General features: G+C 43.7%; 1 protein-coding gene across 1 annotated transcript; it reads left to right on the top strand.

Annotated features, from left to right (window-relative positions):
- Nucleotides 1-1,182: 1,182 nt before the first annotated feature.
- exoc3l2a (exocyst complex component 3-like 2a) lies at nt 1,183-12,591 on the top strand (the record flags this gene model as incomplete). Its single annotated transcript, XM_080529253.1, has 12 exons — nt 1,183-1,661; nt 2,348-2,565; nt 3,425-4,148; nt 4,351-4,465; nt 4,898-5,008; nt 5,277-5,377; nt 6,297-6,407; nt 6,525-6,660; nt 6,931-7,053; nt 7,256-7,411; nt 9,087-9,208; nt 12,282-12,591. 12 exons carry the CDS (start codon nt 1,183-1,185, stop codon nt 12,589-12,591), a joined length of 2,706 nt encoding a protein of 901 aa, XP_080385379.1.
- Nucleotides 12,592-24,195: the final 11,604 nt, after the last annotated feature.

Raw genomic sequence — 24,195 nt, 5'->3', positions numbered from 1 at the left:
TGTATTTTTTTATTAAACCTTTATTTATACAGGTAAGAAACACATTGAGCCCCAAGGGCTAATTTTTAAGTGTGACCTGTTCACAGGCATACAACATCCACCACAAACAAATACAATACAAAACCTGGCCTACAATGTCTAAAAACTAAACAAAAAACGACATAGTCTAAAACTAAAACTAGTCTAAAATAGTCTAAGATAAACTAGACTTTCCGTCAATATAGACTAAAACTAAACTAAAACTACATAGTCTAAAACTAGAACTAGTCAAAAACAGTCTAAAACTAAACTAAAACTACAAAAACCTAAAACTAGACAGCTAAAGATCTAGGGACAGGGAGGGGTCAGCAATGGGCAAAAGGGAGGGTCAACTTAATAGCAAGAACAAATCATGGACTCACACTGTATGTCTCTCAGCAAGAGCTTGAAACTGGAGAGAGGGATCAGCTGAGACAGTTTCAGACTCTGCTGTAATGAATTCCAAGAGGCAGGGGCTGCAAATGAGAACGCCCTTTTGCCTTTCATGGTCCGGACCAAGGGGATGGAGTATGTGATGATGTCCTGTGTGCGAAGGCCGTAGACGGATTGCTTGCGTGACAGGTGGTTAGAAAGGTAGGAGGGGAGCAGACCAAGGATGGATTTGTAAATGAAAATATACCAGTGAAGGGTTCGGCGGATAGAGAGAGATGACCAGTTAACCAGAGAGTATAGCACACAGTGATGTATAAGGGGTTTACAGCCTGTAATGAATCTTAACGCGCCATGGTAAACTGCATCCAGATGTTGAAGAGAGGTAGCAGAGGCATTCATGTACAAGACATCACCGTAGTCCAAGAGAGGCAGAAAGGTGGCAGCAACCAGACGTTTGGTCTGTTTAAAGAATACCAAGACAGTAGGAGTGCTGGCTGAAACCTCAATGAAACCTCTGTAAGAATTCAGAGCATTTGCTCCGACCTAATAACATTAGTATGTGTTAAACAGGTGGCCATGAATGAACATGTTTTATTTTCTTCTATTGAAAGAGTCAATATGCAATATGTTGTTTCTTTTCTGATCTCTGATTCATTCGACCTTTTTCAGCCAGCACTCCTACCGTCTTGGTATTCTTTAAACAGTCACTAATCGCTTACTGCTCTAACTGAGCTGTCTTCTATCTTGCAGTATTTGATCCTGAGTGCAAGCATGCCCATCCTTAAGAAACTCCCAGTAACGTCCAAGAGAGAGGTCACTGGGAACGGGGAGCTGATCCTGCCCAGGCTGAACTTGGACTTGAACCCCTTTGAGGAGGTGGACCTGGAAGAGGAGGAGCACAATGAGGGGGACAGGGATCACGTTCTGGGGGGGGGTGGTGGGGGGGGAAAGCCCCAACGCAGGAACTCCCGCGACGGGGAGGACGAGGAGAATGAGGTGAACGCAGAGAGGCACGGGGCCGGGACCCTTAAAGGAGGAAGGCCACTGAGGGGAACCCTGGAGCGGATCTGTGGCTCATCACCCCTGAAGACCCTGGGGAAGCTGGGGAAGGGGCTTCGTATGTCTGGACGCAGCGTGTGGGGGACCAGCGCTTCCCTGCGCAGCTGCACGGACCCCCACTCACGGCCACCAGAGAAGGAGAAGAGGAAGGGGCTCCGTAGGAGCTCAGAGGAGCTCATGAACCTCCTCCGGTGAGGGGTTGGGGTTATCTGGAGTTACAAAGACAGACACTACAGTGCACAGAGTGCAGACCTATAGATAGATAGACAGATAGATAGACAGATGTTACAGTGACATCAGCTAGATAGCAGCCCATTCATGCTCATAATAGGTCACAGTTTCCCTGTAGCTACAGTGTTGTGGTAGACAGACCTACCACCAAGCTACAACAATAAGGTGGAAATGCTCAATCCATAGTCTTACACAGCGTGTAATTATTTCGTAGTGGCTTATGTAATACCGTACAGCGACCTGTTAATGTACGGAACCCCTTTTGTTTACCAATGCTACTTTGTATATTTAAGCACTGAGGGAATGGGACTATTTATAACATGGACATTGTTGTTATTATGACCACAACAGCCAGGTTTAACACCCGAGGGAAACAAACATTCCAATCCAGGGTGCTTCCCTCTTGTTCTAAATATTAACAGTGTTTGGTCTAGATATTGTAGTCACCTGTAACATTTTACTCTTACAATATCTTCACACATAGCCGGTCTCTCTTCAATGCCATTATGTGGTGACAGTAAAAGCAGTAAAAGTAGTTGTAGAAGGAGTTGTTCTTGGATCAAGGAGAAATAGCTCAGAGCTTTTTTTGTTGAATCCTTAAAAAGTGTTAGTGGTTTGTCTTCTGATGATTGTACTTTTGTTGTAGACTGGCAGGGCGACATAAGGAGGTCCGCAGAGAGAGCCTGCCCTGTGGGGACCTGAGCCCAGACCCAGAGGCAGAGTCACGCAGACGCCCCTCCTTCCTGAAGATGGTCAGTCTGGGCAAGATGAAAATGGAATCGCTGTCGGACCGCATTTCCCAGGAGGCCGAGGAGGAGATGGTGGAGGAGGAGCCAGTAGTCAAACCAAGAGAGCCTCTCTCAGGTAAGAGTGTCACTCCAAACAACAAATCAATCAGAGTGGGATAATATTATTATTATTATTATTATTATTATTATTATTACTATTATTATCATATTATGAGGTAAAAGTTAAGCTTTCTACTAAACCAGCCAATCAAAGGCTGTAACTGCAGTTAACTCTTAACCTCCAAGGCTCAGAGTTACAACAGTGAATACCTGCAACAACCTTCAGTGTTCACATATGAGTTCTGCTCAGTGGTCACTGAAGTCTATCAACTCCAAGACCATAGGCACTTCCTGGTCACCTCCGGCAGTACTTCCTCCCAATCTGACTCTGGTCTCTGATGAGCTGTGAAAGGTCCCCAGACTCCCTGAGTCATTGAGTTCAATCAGCACCAGACTGCGAAAGCAGGGAAATTACCACATTTCCTCTTGCTGCAGATTCCTTCACATACTGTAGAACTTCAACCAGGCTACTGTTTACAGAGCTCCACAAGGACCTAGACAAAAGGATAGGACAGGGTTTATTTGACCTGCTCTCAACAACCAAATACTCAACAAGGCAATTACATACAGCACTTGCCAATACTGTACATAGGCAGGCAATAGGCATGTAATACAATGTGTTCAATGTGCCATACAGAGAAAAATTTTATCCTATCCTCTCTCTCTTACCAAACCCTTTCTTGTTACCCTCCTGCTGCTCTCCTTTCTTCCACTGTCCCTTTCTCTATGTTACAGCATTCATAGCCCACTTTCTTTATATGAGACCTAACTCTCTTTGTCTCTCTCTCTCTCTCTCTCTCTCTCTCTCTCTCTCTCTCTCTCTCTCTCTCTCTCTCTCTCTCTCTCTCTCTCTCTCTCTCTGTATGTCCCCTCAGTGTTGGAGATCCTACAGCTAGTGAACCACAGGGACCTTCTCCTAGCCGACACACACATCCAGGAGCTGGAGCGCGAGTGTGAGCTGCTGTCCCTCCAGCCCCCCACGCCCGCCACCACTCCCGGAGGGACCCCTCCCCCCCTGGACGACCTCTCCAGCCCCAACGCATCTCGGGATGCGGCCCGGCGGAAGGCCAAAGACGTGGAGCTGCTGTACGAGGCCCTGCAGAAGGAGATGTGGGACGTGGTGAGGGAGTCCCTGCGCCAGCCCAGCGCCGGCCCCAACCTGGGCTTGGTGGTGCTGGTCATCCAGCAGGAGGAGCAGGCCGACGCGGCCTGCTGGGCCCAGAGAGAGGAGACCTCCCAGCCCCAGACAAAGAGCTCCCAGCCCCAGCCGAAGCTCAGCCAGAGGCCCCGCAAGCTGAAGCTGAAATGGAGGCAGGCGGTGGGCCAGGCGGCAGACTGGAGCCTGCCCCAGCAGGTGGACACGCCGGCGGGGCAGCTGGCCTCCTACCTGGAGCGCCTGAGGGGCCGCATGGTGGACGACCTGGACGCGGCGCGGAGGAACGCGGTGTCCATCTACCCGGAGGAGTTCGCTGCCTTCCAGGTGTACGTGCAGAGCTACCACCGGGCGGTGGCCCGGCGACTGCACACCATCACTGTCTCGCCACTTCAGATCACTGACGTCTACTCCCTACTGGACTGGTTCTACAACATCTACAACAGGTCAGTGGCAGAACTGAATGATATAACACAAACAATGTCAAAAAACCCCATCTGTCTGACAAAGTTATCACATCAAGGAAAAGTGTGAATGTAAACAGTAATTCAGCAATTCAAAAAGACCGGCAGAGATGTCAGGGTTAAATGAAACGCCACTCACAACAACTATACTCTACCTCACCCTCCCTCTCATTCAATCTCTAAGGGATGTCCTGGGCACCATTAGCACGACCACACCCATTAACTACGCCCCACTGGAGCCCCTACTGCCCCAAGACACAGTGGACCGACTGGAGCAGGAATGCCTCAACACTGTCGGGGTAAAAATACAATACGCCTGAACCTAAATCATGTGGTAGATCATAGCCTGTGTTGAAATAGACCCTATTAAAGAGATAGTTTGCTATTTTACAACTCATAGTCAGAGAGTTCCTTACTTTGAAAATAGCCTATGGGCCAGGAGAAACTGGAATCCATGGTCCCGATTTGTTTACCAACTTCAGCTAACTTTAACCACCGCTAGCTAACAGAAAATGATGGATGGAGTGATAGGGGTTGAAAATAAGTGTTGCCAAATCACCTCAAAGTTTCTTCATTTGAGGTGATTTGGCCACACATGTCGAACTTTGTTTTTTGAACCGCTATCCCTCCCATTGTCTTGTTTATACAAACTGCTCACCTACAGAAGTTGTCGTTACACTGACTGCCCAGATTTTCTCTTAGAGGATGGTAATATTGTTTTGTGTTCTCAGGAGAAGGTGACAACAGAACTGACTCAGGTTCTGGATGAGGAGGAAAGGCGCTGGGCCCAGACGCTACACATAGAGGAGTACCAGTCCTCTCTGGCCCGTTCTGTCATCCAGGTCTGTCACACTCCAGAACAATACCAGTCCCCAAAATCTGTCTGATGTTACCTACATATCCTACGCCAGGAATGTCACCAAAATGATACAGTATATAAGGCATTTCGACATTTCCTAAAACACATTTAGTGTGAATCTTTAATGTGATATCTTCATGGACAATTTTGATTGTCCTATTCTGATCTGTGTGTGTGTGTGTGTGTGTGTGTGTGTGTGTGTGTGTGTGTGTGTGTGTGTGTGTGTGTGTGTGTGTGTCTGGGTGTTACAGAGACTGAAGATGGACCTGGATAGATCCACAGCTGTGAGCCAGTTTTTGGGGGCCAGAGTGGCCCGCTGCAGCCTGAATGGACTGGCTGATTTCCTGTACAGGTAAAGAGAGAGGGATCATACATCATTCATATAATCAGTTATAATGCAGAATACCTGTATGCTTTACTTATATGTCGTCAACTTTCAGAGAGGCATAGTAGGGTGCACTGTGCTGTATCAATATCTATTATGTACAATAGTACATACGGTGCTGTGTGTCCAGTTTATATCTGTTGTATATATGGTGCTGTGTGTCCAGTTTATATCTATTGTATATTCAGTGCTGTGTGTCCAGTTTATATCTGTTGTATATTCAGTGCTGTGTGTCCAGTTTATATCTGTTGTATATTCGGTGCTGTGTGTCCAGTTTATATCTGTTGTACATACGGTGCTGTGTGTCCAGTTTATATCTGTTGTATATTCAGTGCTGTGTGTCCAGTTTATATCTGTTGTACATACGGTGCTGTGTGTCCAGTTTATATCTGTTGTATATTCGGTGCTGTGTGTCCAGTTTATATCTGTTGTACATACGGTGCTGTGTGTCCAGTTTATATCTATTGTATATATGGTGTTGTATGTCCAGTTTATATCTGTTGTATATTCGGTGCTGTGTGTCCAGTTTATATCTGTTGTATATACGGTGCTGTATGTCCAGTTTATATCTATTGTATATATGGTGTTGTATGTCCAGTTTATATCTGTTGTATATTCGGTGCTGTGTGTCCAGTTTATATCTATTGTATATATGGTGTTGTATGTCCAGTTTATATCTGTTGTATATTCGGTGCTGTGTGTCCAGTTTATATCTGTTGTATATTCGGTGCTGTGTGTCCAGTTTATATCTGTTGTATATTCGGTGCTGTATGTCCAGTTTATATCTATTGTATATATGGTGTTGTATGTCCAGTTTATATCTATTGTATATATGGTGTTGTGTGTCCAGTTTATATCTGTTGTATATTCGGTGCTGTGTGTCCAGTTTTCAGAGGAAGGTGGAGATGTTTCATGAGACCCAGGCTGAGTTTGGGGACCGGGGGGATGGATATGTCTCCAGGAGCATCGCTCTGGTCAACTGCTGTCCTCCCCTCAGGTGTGTGTCGACAGGGGCGGGTCTTCTGGGACAACATTCTGTGTGTCTGTGTGTATTTTCTAGTGTAGTATAAGTGTACTTATTTATTTGTGTGTGTGTGTGTGTGTGTGTGTGCAGATCCTTTGTGCTGCGCTGCAGGCAGTGTGACCCACAGGGCAGTGAGGAGTCCTCTCAGAGAGCAAACTCCTCCCTGGATAGGATCATCAACCAGTCAGTCAGGGTCCTAACTGACAGACTGTTTGAGCACATCAGGGTGAGTTGTTGATGTTATTTTTTATTTTACACTGACTGACCCTTCCACTCAATATCAAAAAGCACATTTAGACCCATGCGCCATTACCTATGTGGTATATCATATTCCCATAGGCCTTTGAAAATAATTCACAAAATGTCTGTATATGTATATGTGTATTTAATCAACACATCTATGTAATTGATCCATCACAAACTCATATGCTCACATTGAATCTGAAATATTGCAAATAGTTTTGCCATCAAGTTAAACCTTTTTTTCCTGTTCCAGCCTTTCTTTGACAAGTTGGTGAAGAGGAAATGGCTGAACAACACCGAGGCCTTTGAGGCCATTGAAGCCAGTATCAAACAACACTTCAAGAAGTTCAGAAGAATGGACTGCCCACCGTATCAGGTACAATTGACACACATTACAAATGACACACATTACACTATGACACTGCACTTTATGCAATGCTGTATTTGGACTTGTGGTGATATTATTATTATTATTATTATTATTATTATATTGTGACCCTATTATCTTATGTTTGTATATTAAGTTGTATTGCACCTGACTGACTTGTAGATTGATTGATTGATTGATTGATTGACAGATACTGGTGGGAGAGGTGCACAGGCGTGTCCTGGTGGAGTATGTTCGTGCCATCATGCGTGGGCGGGTCATCTGCACATCTCTGAAAATGAGGAAGAGGATGGCCTTTCGCCTACAGGATGAAGCCAAACAGCTCAAAGGACTTTTCAAAGACCTGGTAAGTCATTATTAGCGAGGGGTGTAGACCTGTAATGTGATTGCCACACTGCCAACCAGTCAACAGACAGCTCAAAACGGAACAGCCAATAATGTTCACTGGTCCCCAGGGGCAGTGACACGTAGTGTCCTGTGTACTGTTTTCGAGAGTAACGAAAAAGGGGAGGGAGTTGTTGTTCTGGAAACATCTCTTCTCAAAGCCAAATGTAACCTCTCGCTGCCAGGGCTTCATTCAAACCCAATCGGCTAATAACAATTTCTCTGCAAGAACAACGTGAGAACAAAGAGGCGTGGGAACGACGTGACGACCCTAACTCCCCAGCACACAACATGACTTATATCACCACAGACTATTCTAACGGCTTCCATACAGACATTCTTATGAAAGCTGCATGACGTCGTATAATGTCTGCTTCCAGTCACACTATGGAAACCGTTATCAAAAAAACCAACCTATGACAGATTTCTCCCATGGCTTCAGTGACCTTGTACTGAAAAAGCCCTTAAACCAGGAGCTGATTCATAAAAAAGGAAACTAAAGGGTTAAAAGTGAGGAATGCAGGACCTGTCTGTTATGGATGGTGCCATGACCCTGGGGGTCGCCAGGTCAGGAATAACTCAGACAATGTTGATACGGAGCAGAAGGCTGGAGAATGGCCTGCCGTCAGCGAGATGGAGATGGATGAATGTTAGCATCCACTGGAGGGGAAGAGGGTCCTAGAAACTAGGTCTGCCAGCGTGGCATTTGCCCCCTCTCCTTGTGCCAGTTCAAACAACCGTCTGTCACCTTGGCTGACAACAGGAAGTCTCCGTGTTCTGAGGAACTTCCTGTTCCTGTCAGCTGGCCAGCTTTGATGTGATTGGAAACGGCCTTGATGGCCTTTTGGTGGAGGATCTGTACAAGGTGTCTGTGAACGCTGGGGGGGAAATTAGTTTTTAATCGCTGTCTAAAAAAGAAGAGGGTATTTTTAGTGAATGCAGAGGTTAAGTTTCGCATGCCGCGCTGCAGACTTTTTCCCCTGAGAAAAGTACTTCTGAGAAAAACCACAGCATGGGAAAAAATAGGTCAATCTGAAAATCATTTTGGCTGTGAGAAGCATTATGTTTGCCGTTATGTCTGTGTCAGTGATAATGGTATATGAGTGTTATTAATGACTTTATTTGTCCAAGCTTAATTATAGGAGGCGAATCTGTGTTGATTGTAGTGGTGATGATTTACTGTTTGCGTCATAATATTTGCATTTACTGTATGTTAAAGGTAGACGCAATATGAAGTCACCATGAATGCTGGATGACTTTAGAGATGTTTCAGATTCACTCAAGCAAGACGTTTCACAGGCCAGAAGTTCTGTTGGCGCATAAGCATGGCAGTGCAACAGTGTGACAGAAAGGCTGCTGAGTGAATTGTCTTTGTTTACACAAAATATATCAATCAATCAATAAATCAATCAATCAAACTTAATTTATATAGCACAAGTCATGCTGAACTTGAAAACAAAAGTAAATAAAATGCAATACAATAAAGCAAGAGGTAGGAGAAAAGAAATAGATAGAATAAATACAACACAATGAAAACAGGAATAAAACAAGAAATAGGAGTAAAAAGTGCAAGTTGATTTTAGAGTTGCTGGTCCATGTTAATGTAGGCTCATCTCTAGTGTCTCTCTCTATCTCAGGAGTCAGGATCGTCTTGGCTGGACAGTGTCATCTGTCACCTAGCTGACATCATTCTCCTGGAGGACACCCCATCTATTCAGATGGAGGTTGCGGTTCTGGTGAAGGAGTTTCCAGATATACGGTAAGGGTTAAAGTATACAGTATATATGTTACAGTACATGTGGGAATACGGTACATGTGGGAAAACTAGGGTTAGGGTTAGGTGCTAGGGTGCTACGGTTAGGGTTAGGGTTAGGATTAGGGGTAGGGTTAAGGTTAGGGTTAAGGTTAGGGTTAGGGTTAAGGTTAGGGTTAGGGTTAGACATGCCAGCATGTACCAAGTCACCCTAGCACCTAACCCTAACCCTAGTTTTCCCACATGTACCGTATTCCCACATGTACCGTAACCAGTGTTGCCACAGTTACTTTGAAAAAGTATTCTGATTACTGATTACTGATTACTCCTTTAAAAAGTAATCTAGTTACTTTACTGATTACTTGATTTAAAAAGTAACTAAGTTAGATTACTAGTTACTTTTTTAGTTACTATTGGCAGCTGCCTAGGCACCCGACCCCCCCCCCCCCCCACCCCCCGCAACATAAAAATGAAAACTGGTTTTGCCAAAACTCACTTTATTTTAACAGTAACTTAAATTACATAATTAAACTTTAAACAATAACTTAAAACAACAAAATAAAGAGTCTTTCTTTGCCTCACCCAACATAAATACTTGTTTTTAAACAATAAAATAAATATAATCTTTATTTAACACAGTAACTAGCAAGGAGTGGTTTCACAAAACCTAAAACCTACCCTGACCATTCAGATATGATCCTAATATAATCCTAATCCTAAACTGGGTGAGTCTGAGTTTATCAATGAAGAGTGAACTCAGCTGTCAAGACTGGAAGGAGGCCATGAACACGCTATGGAGGCCATGAACACGCTATGGAGGCCATGAACACGCTATGGAGGCCATGAACACACTATGAGTGAAACAGTGGAAAGGGGCGAGTAAACCAGTGGTTGTATCTCATTAACAGAAGCTTCTCAAACCTCTTGTCAGAAAGTCTGTTCCTTCTAGGCGTGAGCACCAAACCTCCCAGACTAAAGAGCCGCTCTACAGGAGCGCTAGATGGGGTTGGAGTGTTATACTTCAAGAAAATGTTCTTAATGTTTGGATACTGATTCAGAATCTGAAGCTCATGCCCTGACCTCAAGTAGTCCATGACTTCCTTTTCTGCCGAGTAGGTCTCCTCTGGCTCCGCCTCAAAAGCAAAAAAGTCCATCTCGCCTTGGTTGGCAGTCGTGGTGGGTACACTGGCAGGGCTCTGTGCTGCAGGAGCAGTTTTGCGACATTCTGCTGTGAGAAGCTCCTTTACTTGCTCCCTCCTACCTTCATCTCTCAGCCATCGGAGTTTGAATTTTGGACAACTAGCAGCTGCGAGAAGGGCATCTTTGTTGTCCAGCACACTGGCAAAACGAGTCTGGATAGCCTGAAAGATATAATTTGATATGTTTATTATTATCTAGTTGTAGCCTATAAGGTCTATTATTTATACCTTTATTTACTAATTATGTATGCAATTAGTTTGTGCAACTGACAACCTACATACTGCAGTATGGTGTGACTCTGCTCCATGTTCATGAATAGTGCAATGAAAATGTATTTATTTATCTTTAAGATGGAACAACATAGCATACCTGCACTATGGCATCTGGAAGGCCTGCAGTCATCTTGGATAGGGTGTCTTTCACAGCAAGGGTCTTCTGCATCAGGACTTCAAGTGTGGGCAGTAAAGTCCCATACGGACAGTCACCTTGTAGGATATCCAGTGCTATAGTTAGAGGCTTCATGACGGTACAGTACTCATGCAGGTACTGGTACTCCTGGTCTTTGAAGCACTTCACTCCCAGCTTGTTGCACAGAGTAGTCAGCTCATTCATGGGGATTTCTGCGATTCTCTTTATGGCTTCGTAAAAGGAATTCCACCTTGTGGATGTCGGTACCAGGAGCTTTCTTTTGTTAACCTCCTCCACCGTTTCTGACGCAACGGTAGATCGGCTTGCTTTCGTCCAGAGAGCTGTGCATTTTGCTGTGCTGCTCCTATACACAGCCTTGCTCTCTGGTTTGGAAGTGATGTACTTCTCCACATCACTTGTAGAAATAAGGTTGAGGGTATGTGAAGCACACCTTTGGTGCGGGGGAAGAATCAGCTGGCCATCACTATCATCCTCAGCTGATAGGATTTCTGACACATCTAAAAAAGTGACATCGTAACATATATATACAGTAAAACTGCACTGTATCTGAGTACAAATCTGGCAAGTACTATTACCATTCAAGGGGTTACAGGGGGGAACAGGGGTTGTTCTAATCTACGCCATGCCACAGTGCCCCCAAAAGGCCTACATTCTCCTTCTTTTTATCGCTGCACTTTCTCAAAGTGCTGTTTTTGACATAGGTAGGAACATTTACAGGACTTTTACACAATGGGTCAAAACATGGAAAAAAAGTTACGAAACAAATCTACATAAACAGTTATTTTTGGAGAGGGGAGAGAGTGGCTGTTTTGTGAGTGGCAGTGCCTGCCGGCCTCAAGGGGCCCCTCTCTCTATTTGTGTGATTCTTGGGGTCAGGCGCTGGCTGGCAGCATACCACAGTGTGTGACGCATGACCCGTGGCCGGAGCAGACAGGAAACTGCTGCGGAGTACTTCCTGTTCCTGCCACCCTGCGGGAGACAGTCTGGTGCCACACTCTGAATCAAAGAGGCAGCGGGAGCAGCGGAGTCAATCAGATCTGGACACATGTTAACTCGCTCAGGCACGAGGAGCTGCGTGTCCTTTTGTTCACTGCTTAGCACTTGCTTCTGGTATTTTAAGAGATCAAAGACTGCCGGGTCCTGTGCCGAGCACACCGTGTCACTCTCCCTGGGACTGTTTGTCACCTTTTCTTTTACCAGTTTCGTCAAACCACACCTCACTGATGACGGACCCTTTGTTCTGATGACGATTTAAGCCTGTGGTTCCAAACGTTTTTTCCTCCAAGAGTTTTCTTGTGATACAATAAGTAAACAAACCCAAGTTTTGTCAGAAAGCGGTGGCCCGAAAGGACTCTGCTGTGATCATGTACTGTAGCTCCTGGCTAACTGTCTCAGAATCACAGAAATGCTCTGACACTTGTCTCTCTGACCCCCCCCCCCCCCCTTACAGGCGTAGGCACGTCTCCACTCTTCTGAATGTGCGGGGGATGATGCGGCAGACGGAGCGTCAGGAGATCCTCAACATTGTCAGAGACTTTGAGAGCAGCGACAGCTCCGCTCTGTTGTGCCGGGACCACGCCCTCTTCTCTGACATCCCTGTCACGTCGGAGGTGCACTGCGTCAGCCTGGGCATCCTGCGTCTTGCCATGACCCTCTCCAACTGGTTCTCTGAGACCAGGCCCCGGCGGCACCGTAGGAGAACTGCCATGAACTGCAACACACTACCACCATCAGAACCCCAAATTAACGAGGAGGAATAACGTAAAGGAATCAGATCTGTGTGTTCTGTGTGTTCTGTTTTATGTCAAGACTAATTATTATGATGGAGCTTGGATGACCAAATGACTTTGGCTTTCTGCTCTGAAACAGAGAGGCAGAAGTTTGTTGTTGCAGACAATTTGACGAGTACTTATTCGATCTTAATAAAGCCTTCAATTTCAGTTTTTTCTACAACGGGGCAGAATCACAGAAATACTGTGTAACTACTGAGAAGGAATACAAGTGCAGTTTATGCTACACAATTAAAAATAACAAATACATTTCAAGAGAATGCAATGACAACACTTGACCTCAGGTACTGCCTATACTGTACATGCTCTGAAACGTAAAGCTCAGATAACTCTTCATGTTTCATTGTACATGTATGTACCAGTATGCAGATTAATTTCTCTGATTGGTTTTATGTGAAACATATTTGATTATCTATGAAGGTATCAATTTAAGGGCTTTTGAGCTGTTTCCAAGTGTCAATAGCTGTGAAAGAGATCTACAGTAAGACTATACATGATTGATTAATATCTTTATACATAAAATGTATGTTGAAATATTGATTTTCTTGTATATTGATAACTAAACATACTGTAATAAGCTATAGCCTATATGAATATGAATTTATTAAACCTTTCAGTTGAAATTGATACCTTGATGTTAGTGTTGACAAAAAATGTTACTTCTCAAGCTGTTGTCCTCCTATTATATAACTAATTATTGTGCAATTCACTGTTCTGTAGATTGCAATGCAAAGTATGATCTATGGCTAGACATGCTGTTTAATACCTCTTTATTCTATAGGTTGTGTAACCTGATCGTTTCTCATTGGGTGATGTGGACACTGCACAGTCTTTCTTTGCTAATTTTGTAATGTTTGGTTATCTTGATATGGATGAGAATATACTGTATTTGACATGAATTGTAAATGTTTTCACTGTGAATCTGATTTGTTGTGACAGAGTAAATAAAAACCCATTGATTGGGGGGATTGAACCTGTTCAACTTCTCATTTGTTGGGGCTGGGGGGGACGCACACTTTTGTAATACTGTATATAAAAGGCCTTTTCACACTACGCTTAGCCTCGGGCTAAGAGTGTTCACACTTGCACTTCCTTAAGTGGGTTAACCAGGGTTGCCAACTTTGGGTACCTGGCATGGAGTGAGATTTTGGGTAGCTGTAGTACTTGCCGCGGGGTGGGGGTGGGGGGTCATGGGTGCTAGTGGAGAAGATCGTTTTCGTTGATGGGGACGGACGATTGCCTGTTCATTTGTTTGGCCGTGGGAATTGTTTGGGCGTGGGAATCGTTTAGGCAGCATGAGAGGATGAGGCTGAAGGTGAAAGCGTGAGAGTTGGAAGCCGTAGCCCTGACTTTACCCTGACTTTAGCTGACTTTAGCATAGGCCTGCTCTGAAGCAGCACCAACTTTACGGGGTTAGCGCCAGAAATATTCCAAACAGGGTAGCAAAACCAGCCAGTGTGACATGGGGTCAGGGTCAGGGTTAACTGCAATGGAATGCTATCATCCAATCACACCGCTGGACTGTTACCATGGCATTTTTTCTGGAGACAATTTGTTGTCATGAGTAGCTGCACACAGTTGACTAGTTGTTACAAGATAAAACTCAAATATTGAATACATTTTATGTTTCCATGTCCCTCATTTCACCCAGTGTATGTTTCCTCTTGTCTATAACTTGTTGGCTTCTGTCCCTACTGTACTGCACTTATCTTTTGGAGGAAAAGGTGGTTCCCTGACCATGAGACTAATGTCTACGCACCCAGTAAACAGCAGCTTTAAACAATACATACCAGTCAGTCAAGCTGATATACTGTAGGATCTGACGCAGGACATACTGTACTTGTGGGTCTTTACGTCTCCGTTGTTTGTCTCTGCCCGACTCTGTGTTCTGGCAGCTTTGTTCACTGCGCTGAGATGTTGAAGGACGGGGCCCCACCATGGCTGCTGTATGGGGGCCTGGCTGCCATGGAAACTGAGGGGGGTCACACCCCATCCCAGCTTTGACCAAGGGGATGTTTTTCTGTAAACAAAGGCTTCCTGTTGTCCATCAAGGTGGCAAACGGATGCTTTTATTGGAGCCAAGTTTACGCCACGCACTAGGAGGGAACTTCCCTGTTGCTTTTTCGGGCGAGGGGTTCAGCCACGGCGGCTCTTTTTCATGTTTGATCAACGCTGTTAAGAATAAAGTCCGCTGACCCAGCCCAGTAGGGACTCTGTGTGTTCACACACTCTGTACTGTCCTTCTGTGGCCTTTATCTCTGAAACCTCACATGTGACCAGAGGATTTTCACTTTAAAACTCTCCTCTTTATGTGAACCATGGGCATTTTCACATATAGTGTAGTCTTCTCTAAAAGAACGGAACTCAGTCCTCTTTGAATGAACCAAGGATATTTTCACATTCTGCCCTTCTCAGCTAATTGGTGAACTCGCGGTTGGCTAGAATTTGCATACGTACAGACGTGGACAAATTTGTTGGCACCCTTACAGCTCATTGAAACAGTGTTTCATTCTTCCTGAAAAGTGATGAAATTAAAAGCAATTTTCTCATGTATACCTGCATGCCTTTGGTATGTCATAGAGTAAAGCAAAGAAACTGTGAAAAGAGATAGATTATTGCTAAAGAGATCAATTCTATTCTAAAAATGGCCTGGACAGATTTGTTCGTACCCCTTAGAAAATATAATAAATAATTGGATTATAGTGATATTTCAAACTAACTTTTTTCTTCAATTGGTATCACACATGTCTTCAATCTTATAATCAGTCATTCAGCCTATTTAAATAGAGAAAAGTGGTCACTCTGCTGTTTGGTATCATCGTGTGCACCACACTGAACATGGACCAGAGAAAGCAAAGGAGAGAGTTGTCTGAGGAGATCAGAAAGAAAATGATAGACATATACATAAAGCATGTTAAAGGTAAAGGCTATAAGACCATCTCCAAGCAGCTTGATGTTCCTGTGACTACAGTTGCAAATATTATTAAGAAGTTTAAGGTCCATGGGACTGTAGCCAACCTCCCTGGATGCGGCCGCAAGAGGAAAATGGTCCCCAGATTGAACAGAAGGATAGTGTGAATGGTAGAAAAAGAGCCAAGGACAATTTCCAAAGATGTACAAGCTGAACTCCAAGGTCAAGGTAGGGCTAAACTACCTGTTGACAGGTGCAGAAGTCTCATTGAGAGCTACAGAAATCGCTTGATTGCAGTGATTGCCTCTAAAGGTTGTGCAACAAAATATTAGATTAAGGGTCCCATAATTTTTGTCCATGCCATTTTTATTTGTTTTATTATTATTTTTATATATATATTTTTAAATAGCCAAATACTGCAATGCAATGGATTCGGTGAGTAATCCCCATTGCTACCTAGTTAACTATAACTCTACTTATAGAGCTCACTACTCACTACTTTACATTGTTAGCAGGCTCACAAAACAAGCTGTATTAGTTGACTAGAGAGTGTGTCATTGATTTTCAACAACGCTGAAATGTATTTACATTTTTCGAAATAAAAGTCTGAACATTAAATCTGCTGCCGACAATTGATCAGACCATGTCACATACAGTATGTGAATGACCCAACACCCCGCCTCTGAAGCGTACCTAACTGAGACCATCTTGGGAGGAGTCTAATGGTGCTTTTCCACTACAGGGCTGAAGTGGGCCGCATTTGTATCCGAGCCGTGCCGTGCCATGCCGTACTTTCAGAAACTCCATTATACGGAGCGACCCGGGACTAGGAGGAGTTACGTGTCATAAGAGCGCTTCACTGTAATAAGTGCCGCTATATAGCTCAACGGGGGGAAATGCGATAAGAATTATGTCAAAATGCAGCATTATCATGCACAGATCAGCCTTAAAACATGTAACGTTATGTGCCTGTTACTTGCTGCTTTCAGTTCGTCACATCAACGGGGGAAATGCGAGATGAACTCTATGCAAGTTCTATAAATTCCTCCGTTGAACGGAAAGTCCTAAAGTGTTTTAGCCATCCCCCTTTCCACTGGTAATAAGGAATGATGAAGCTCTGGACTATGGAACGGCACAGCACAACGGGGGGGAAATGCGATAAGAATCTCACATGTAGTCCTCTAAAAGAACCAAACTCAACCCAATCCAGTCTTCTTTAAGCAAGAGGTGAAAAAAGTGAACCCATTTGTGTATTCATGCTGCCTTTGAATGAGGACTCTCTTGCTGCCCATTTCAGGGAAATGTCATGGTATTTTCGGACTTGGCCCCTTTGAGCCAAGTTTTGTGAACTCCAATTGAACTCAGACCCTCTCAGGAGGTGGTCTGTGTTCGGTTCACTATAGATTTGCGGTCCTGGTCAATGTGCAATTACCCAAGATGCACAGCATGTAATTGGCCTGAGTTCCAATGGAAAATGGCACTGTGAAAGCAAAGTGGAATGAGACCTCTTCACTGCTAAGATGGACCAGCAATGACTCCTCATTAAGAAGGATAGTGTGAATACAAAAAATGTTCTTTAATGTTTCTTCACCTCTTTGTTCACTTAGAGGCCTGAGTTTGGTTCTTTTAACGAAGACTATTTGGAGAATTCACATACAGTATCCATAACAAGGTTGGCGAACTACTAAAAAGATTAACAAAAATGTGGTGTGAAAATACTCCTAAAGATGACAGAGTTTAGTTATTTGAAAGAGGAAGTGAAAATACAGTGATAATTGTACCCTTACAGTCTCAAGCCAGCGTCCTCTGTAATGCCAACAAATGTTACTGTTACCGAAACACCCAATTAACCTAGCAGTTCGATGGCGTGGGTGTGGGAGTATTTCAACTTGAGGAGTTTGTTTACCATCTTAACCCAGTTGCGTTCTGATTATTTCCCATGTGGAAATCACATCACATACAGTAGCAGCCAACTACTCAAAAGGTCCTTGTGAGTATGCTGCGCAGGGGGTTGATTTCTGTTACCTGATGAGTGTTCAATGATAACACAAGACTTCCTACAGTGTGTCCTCATGACACACACACACCAGACGCCCAGTTGTAGACTGGTGCAGCAGAGCATTAGAGTCAAGAAACAATAGTCAGGTCAGAGGTCATAGCAGCCAACTGTTGTCAGGATGGGCCTTGGCAGTCTCTGATGGTCCGTAATGCCAGAGTCCCCCCTTAACATTACTGCTGGAGTCCTAGACAGGACGGCTATCCTGTTATAAAGCGAGTTCCTCTCCCCCCAGTCATCTCCGTTTGTCTGTCAGGTCTGCCATATCTCCTCTCACTCTCTCTGTTTGGCTGTCATCACTCATTCTTAAAGTCTCCCCTTTGGCGTTCCCTCTCTCTGACTCCCCCTCTCTCTGACTCCCCCTTTCACACATTTGTTCTACAGAAACTATTACTACTTCTCCTACTGCATCTTGAACTAATGTTTCTTGCATCTTTCCTCTTCCTATGATCAGTAGTAATTATATTATATCTATATTATATATAATTATATAAATTATAATTTGCGGATGTTTTAACCGGTATTCAACTTAAATTCACAAACTTTGTTCGACATAGAATCTTTTTCTCAATTACCGTAGTAGAGGACAGGAAGAACATGATGTGATATTTGGCACTGAGCTGAATGTTGAGATTGGCTGTGTGACTGTGATTCATATGGATATTCATATCTAACAGCATTATCAGACATCCTTTCATATGGAGGACTAGAACACGGATGCCAGACGTATTCCAGGTATTCCGGGCAGGGACCGACCTTTCTGGCAGAGGCAGGCAGGTATGGGCAGGAGCCAAACACTCACGGAGGTTCCCCAGATCAGGCCCTTAATGGCGGAACAGTACAGAACATCACAATGAAGTCCCTGGGAAGCACTACCCAGCTTCCTCTAATTAACACGGACCCGGTACTGGAAAACACATCTGACGTTAAGCACCAACAATCCACTGTTTGTTTTCGGAAGCAAGGGCTCGCCGAACCCTGTCTTTGTTCGCTCGATCGATTCAATTTTTCGTGGTTCCTCTATTTTGTTTGTTTGTTTGTTTGCTCTTCGGGGGCCCTGGCTGTATCAAGGGGGTTGGGGGAGGGATGGTGGGGAGGGACGGACGGACGGGAGGGGTTGCTCTCAGGGCTGGTTCGATCCGGCTCGGCCTGGCCTGGAGTAGATCCCTCTATTTACATTTGTTTTAAATAGGAGCCCCTCTCTCTCTCCTGTGGGTCAAGCATGGCAGAAACATGGCCTTCTCTGCCAGTAGGTTCAAGAACAATGTCCCTGTAGACTCACATCACCACACAGTCCGCTATGCCACACTGCCCAACAGAGGAAGGCTCAGCAGAACCTCATGTCCTCTCCAATAGTGTATACAGACCACGTATGCTCTACAGTATGTCTGTCAGGATGGCTTCCCACTTGAAACAAAACAATGGTGCACTTTGTCAAACCTGATGGGATATCCTGATTTATATTATCAGAGTGTATCCATCAGGTGACTCTTTATTTAGCCTGTGGGATACATAAGGCCCTAGGAACTGAGAATATTATGACTTCTGTTTTCCCCAGACGGGCCACCCACCATGTTTGTGTTAGTATCAATGTCCACATTAAATCATTAGCCTCAAGTATAAGGAGGAGTGGCGGTCCTTCCTTCAGGGACAATATAAAATAAACTTGCTAAAATCTGATTTGGATGCACATGATTTTCTCTCTGAAACGTTATCTTATATACTGTACTAATGACACATTGTAAGACGCTGTCCTGTTTGATTCTTCATGATGTGTCTATGGTTGTCCTGTCTATGGCTGTCATGTGACATTTCATGCAGAAAAATACATGATAAAGTGTATCAAAATGGGTATGAGATAATACACAGCAAAACAATATTATATCACATTTCCACTCAAAATGAGTTCAATGCTTAGCAATGACTACTTTGCTTCCTTAGATAAAGCGATAAACCTTTTTTTCCACAGAATATTAATTCTGGCTTGAGGGCGCTTCCAATACATTCAGATGAAGTGTGTAATACTGCCCCATTTCTAACATGATGACAAAACAATGGCCTAAAACACAAGTCTGAATTAAAAGTATGTGTCAGTATAAATATTTGGTGCAGACAGCGCTTGGGCGATGCACTGACACTATAAACATCCAGACCTGTGGGGATATTTGTTTTCCTTTGTGTAAATTGTTTTGACGTTTGAATAATAGTGAGAAAAAAACAGGGGATGCTTCATTGGTTGTGCGTGCGTAGAGGCCTGTCTTTATTTACGTGACCACATCCGCTGGCTTCCGAGACCTGGCTGCCATACAGGGCATGGTCCACACTCCTCACACAAGACAACTCCTCACCTCTCTTTCTTAATAGTAGAGGCAAAGCCCCAAGAATGTCTATGGGGATCCAACACTGTCTTTTCCTGTCAATAATGATCATGCAGTTAACTGATTCTGAAACCAAGTCGTGACTTCACACACAAATCAGGATGGGCCAGGAAGTGTCTTCTCCTGTCTCATTGGGCATCTCACCCGTTCAGTGTTCTTTTTTTCTTCTTTGTGTATGTGTGTGTGTGCTTTTTTTTGGCACCGTTTCTATTGATAACAAAATTGTCCAAATAGTAGCATTAAAAAGTAATCACTTTTCAAGTCTATCTTAAATAAAGTGTCAAACCAGATTAGAGGTTGCCGTACATAACGGTTAAACGAAACAAACAAACAAAACATTTACTGAACACTGATATAACTAATACCCATTACCCCTAACATTAAACTATTTTCATTTACATTAAACTAAGTCCCAATTTTTTCAACCCGCAGTGGAAGATTGTCATTGTCAACATGCACGTGATTCAGCCTTACTGTACCTATGTCTCATCCTACAAAGAGGCGGGGAGAAGGTGGTGGGGGGGGGGAAATCAGATCAGGCGGTCTCTTAAAGCCTCCAAAACAACTTCAGGAAAAACGACCCTATAAATAGAGGAAGGGAGAGAGAGGGAGAGAGACAGTGAGTGACTGTGCTGTCAGATCTTTCATGGAAAACAGGGTGGACGAACGGACATCCTCAATGGCGGTGTATTTATTATGTATCATAAGGGGAAGTCCATGACCCATGCCAGGGGCTCTCATTCCCAACTTTACACTCCAGATGGAGTTTCTGTTTTTCTCACCCCAACACAAACATTATAAACAGTGAAAAGAAATGCTTTGTGGGGCAATCACTTGATATTGTAATATTCTCACCACTGACGTAGGCACACGAGTGATATGGTTCAGCCCTGTCTCCTCTTTGTTTTGAGAGTGTCTGAGAATGTGAGTGTGTGGCTGAGAAGGTATGATGAATGTATACATTATATAAAGTGATATACTGTATTCAGGGTCAGACAGTCCTCATGGCCCAGTGTTGGTTAAGAGTTCTCCCCGACTGCAGTGTTTTGTTTTGAGTTCACCTGCAGCCAACAAATTGTCTGTTTTCTGCAGAACAACAAATTTATTGGCCCGACCCGATCGCAGGAACGGAAACTACTTTGCATGGCAAGAAATAAGTCTAGAACAAAACAATGGTGCCTCTCGTGAAATATGGCAACAGGGGCTCACCTTTGGCTCCTTGTGCTTTCTCCCCTCGCCTTATTTACGTAAGCAGGTTGTGTTCTCTGCTCTCATACCCAATCAGGAAGAGGCGTTGCAGGAAATCCAAACCTGTGGTATATTTCAGGGTAAACTCACAACATTAGACCCCCAGTGTGATCTTATCTGATTTCTCAGAGATCTGAGCACAAGGCTATTGCCCACTTCCCCCTCCTGGGGTGACACACATAATGTGACCTATGGTCTGGAAACTGAAGGCAGACAACGTGTGACTATTTCATTTTTGATATCAGACATTGTTGTCGTCAAAATTGTATGTGTCTGTTGATTGTAAAACACACAGATCAACATGGATAAGTGTAAGGATAAGCCAAATAAATAATGTGGCAGGCGCATTTAGCTCTTAATTAATTAAGAGCCAAGCGTCCTTGGTTTTTTTGAAAGGCGCTATATAAATTAAAGTTATTATTATTATTATTATTATTATTATTATTATTATGGAACATTGTGCCTTGAACAATTCTATTTTCTCAGTGACCTCTCTCACCTCTGCATGAACCCGCTGGCATCTTTCACCATCAGGGAGTTGAGGTTTGACCCTGATGACACCACATCCTCCACACAGCCCTGCCGCCTGGTCCCTCAGAGTTCATACTGGCCTAGTTTATAACAAGACAACAAAACCTTTGACACTTGTGCCAACTACTCATCTTCTTTTTCTTTGTCTCTGCGTCTATCTGCATCCCACCCTGTGCTTCTTCTTCTTCTTTTCCATCCTGTATTTTCTCACTGCCTTTTTCCCCATCTTAAATAGTTTTGAAATGTATTTTGTGAAAATGTTCAGTAAACCATTGAGGGGCCACACGCTGACTGACACCAGTTAATCTAGTGATGAAACGTAGCTCATTATCGCCACCCAGGGGCTGGAGAGGTACATTACTACAGCTATACGAGTGCTGTATGTTGACGTCCTCTGAGTCTGAATCTAGCAGAAGACGCAAATGTTATTTAAGCTAAGTTAACCGTATATTCTTGTTTTTTTTTGGTTGATAATCTGCATTGTTATCATTAAAATTAAAATGTTACATGCACAATGTCATCTTTACTCTATGAAGGGTTGGTGGCAGTCTGAGACGTAGTGTTTTTCCAAGACTAACCGATTTTTATTACTGTGATTACTGATTATGTGTTTTCTCTTGTGCTCCTCAATCAGAGACAGACTCTGTAGTCTGGAGTCTGGACGATGGGCTAGCTAGTCAGACCGCGTTAGGGGACTTACTAAGGAGTGAGACATTGCTACCATCTGCTGGAAAATGTAAACCATTGCAGGCTAGTGCACCTGTCGATGATTTAACTCATTCCATGCCTGCAAGGATAGCCTCAGTCAGGCTCTGGCTAGCACCTACAAGATGAAACTCTTAGATTTTAAGGCAATTGTTTGCATGTCGGACAAAAATATACCTCCTGTATCCTATGTTTAATTTACTGAGTGTCCCCTTGTGCATGACATTTCACACAACGTGCTGTACATGAAATGTTCATCTGAAGGGAATTGAAAATATTTGCAGGTCGGGTCTTTTCAGATGTTTAAACTTTTCATTGAAGTGTGTTCCCTTCCTGCAGGATATACACATTGGCTTTATCCACACTCTCACCTCCTTATGTCCATGTAGGCCTACTGATATGTGCCTGGAGGACTGCTTTTGTAGAATAGTGTAGCCGACACTGTAGCTAAATCCACTATGGGCTAAAACCAAAACGGACAACACAGGTCGATCCTAATAGGTCTATGACAAAAAAGGGCCGTTAATTCATCGGTTAGGCCAGCTGAACATTACCCGTTGTCCACCTCCTCCTCCAAATGCACATTTTTACTCAATGTACTCAACAACCAGTGCATTGACCAAATTCCAGCATTGGGCAGCTCAATAGTGAACCTCCAAATACTACCAAAACATGATTTGTTTTTTATTGATTCTCCATTAATTCATTTAAACCAACGCATCTTTTATGATAAACTTATTCTGCGTGATTCCTGCATGGTCTACCACTATAGGGATATACATTAACCATCTAACACATTGTGTCCCACTTGGACTAAAATCATGACTTTGTAGTTAGTTACATAGACTGTTTGGGTGGAATATACAGTTCAGAAACAAGTGTACGATATCGTTCACACAAGATCCATTTAATGATGCAAATTGTAAATAGCAATAGGCCTACTATCATCATGAGTATCAATCAAATAATTAAGCGATTGCATAATTTCTTAACATGAACAATGTAGGCTAAGCCTCTGCGTTGATCAGACACATACGTCTTGTTACTTGTTACTGATTTAATTAATTTGGAGTCTACATTGGTCAGCTAAAATAGGCCTAATCCCAATTTGCGCACCTGCTTGGAGTGATGCCTGGTAGAAGACCTAACGGGTGGATTGGAAAGGGTTATGATGGGGTGGGGTGTTTGTTTATTTAAATAGTGTTAGCCTGAAGGTAACCAATCAATTATATGCAATAATAAATTACAATAGCCGTTTGAGGAAAAAAAAAACGCAAGAGCAAACAACACATCATGTGATATCAGAAAGAATGGCCTATTAGATTAATCGGAGATTAATCAATTTGAACTCGCTCTTTCCCTCTGCCGTCTGGAAGAGGTTTATTTTACGCTGAAGTTTACGCTCGTAAAATAGGCAGTGCGTTTTCGTTCGGTGGATGTGTCAGTCAGCGTCTCTGACGGGAGAAGTGGCGCATCTCACGGACCATCCGTCAGGAATATCGGGTTATGAACGAGTCGGCCTTTTTCGTGCATGATAGCCTCTGTTTTCACACCGATTTGATGCAAACGCGAACAGTTGCATGCAGGACAGCGATGGGAAATTGAAATAATAGCCTACAGTATTATTATGATAAACGGAGACGGTGCCTCCCGAAGCCGTATTTGTTTTGTATGCCGAAATGAGGCAGGGGGGTGGAGAGTCGCCACAGAAACGTTGGGCTTTGGCCAACCATCACCTTATTTTA

This window comes from Nansenia antarctica, assembly GCF_963989245.1.
Source record: "Nansenia antarctica genome assembly, chromosome: 4".
Lineage (NCBI taxonomy): Eukaryota > Metazoa > Chordata > Actinopteri > Argentiniformes > Microstomatidae > Nansenia > Nansenia antarctica.
The sequence above is the reverse complement of the archived record's forward strand: the minus strand, read 5'-3'. Positions and strand labels throughout refer to the sequence as shown.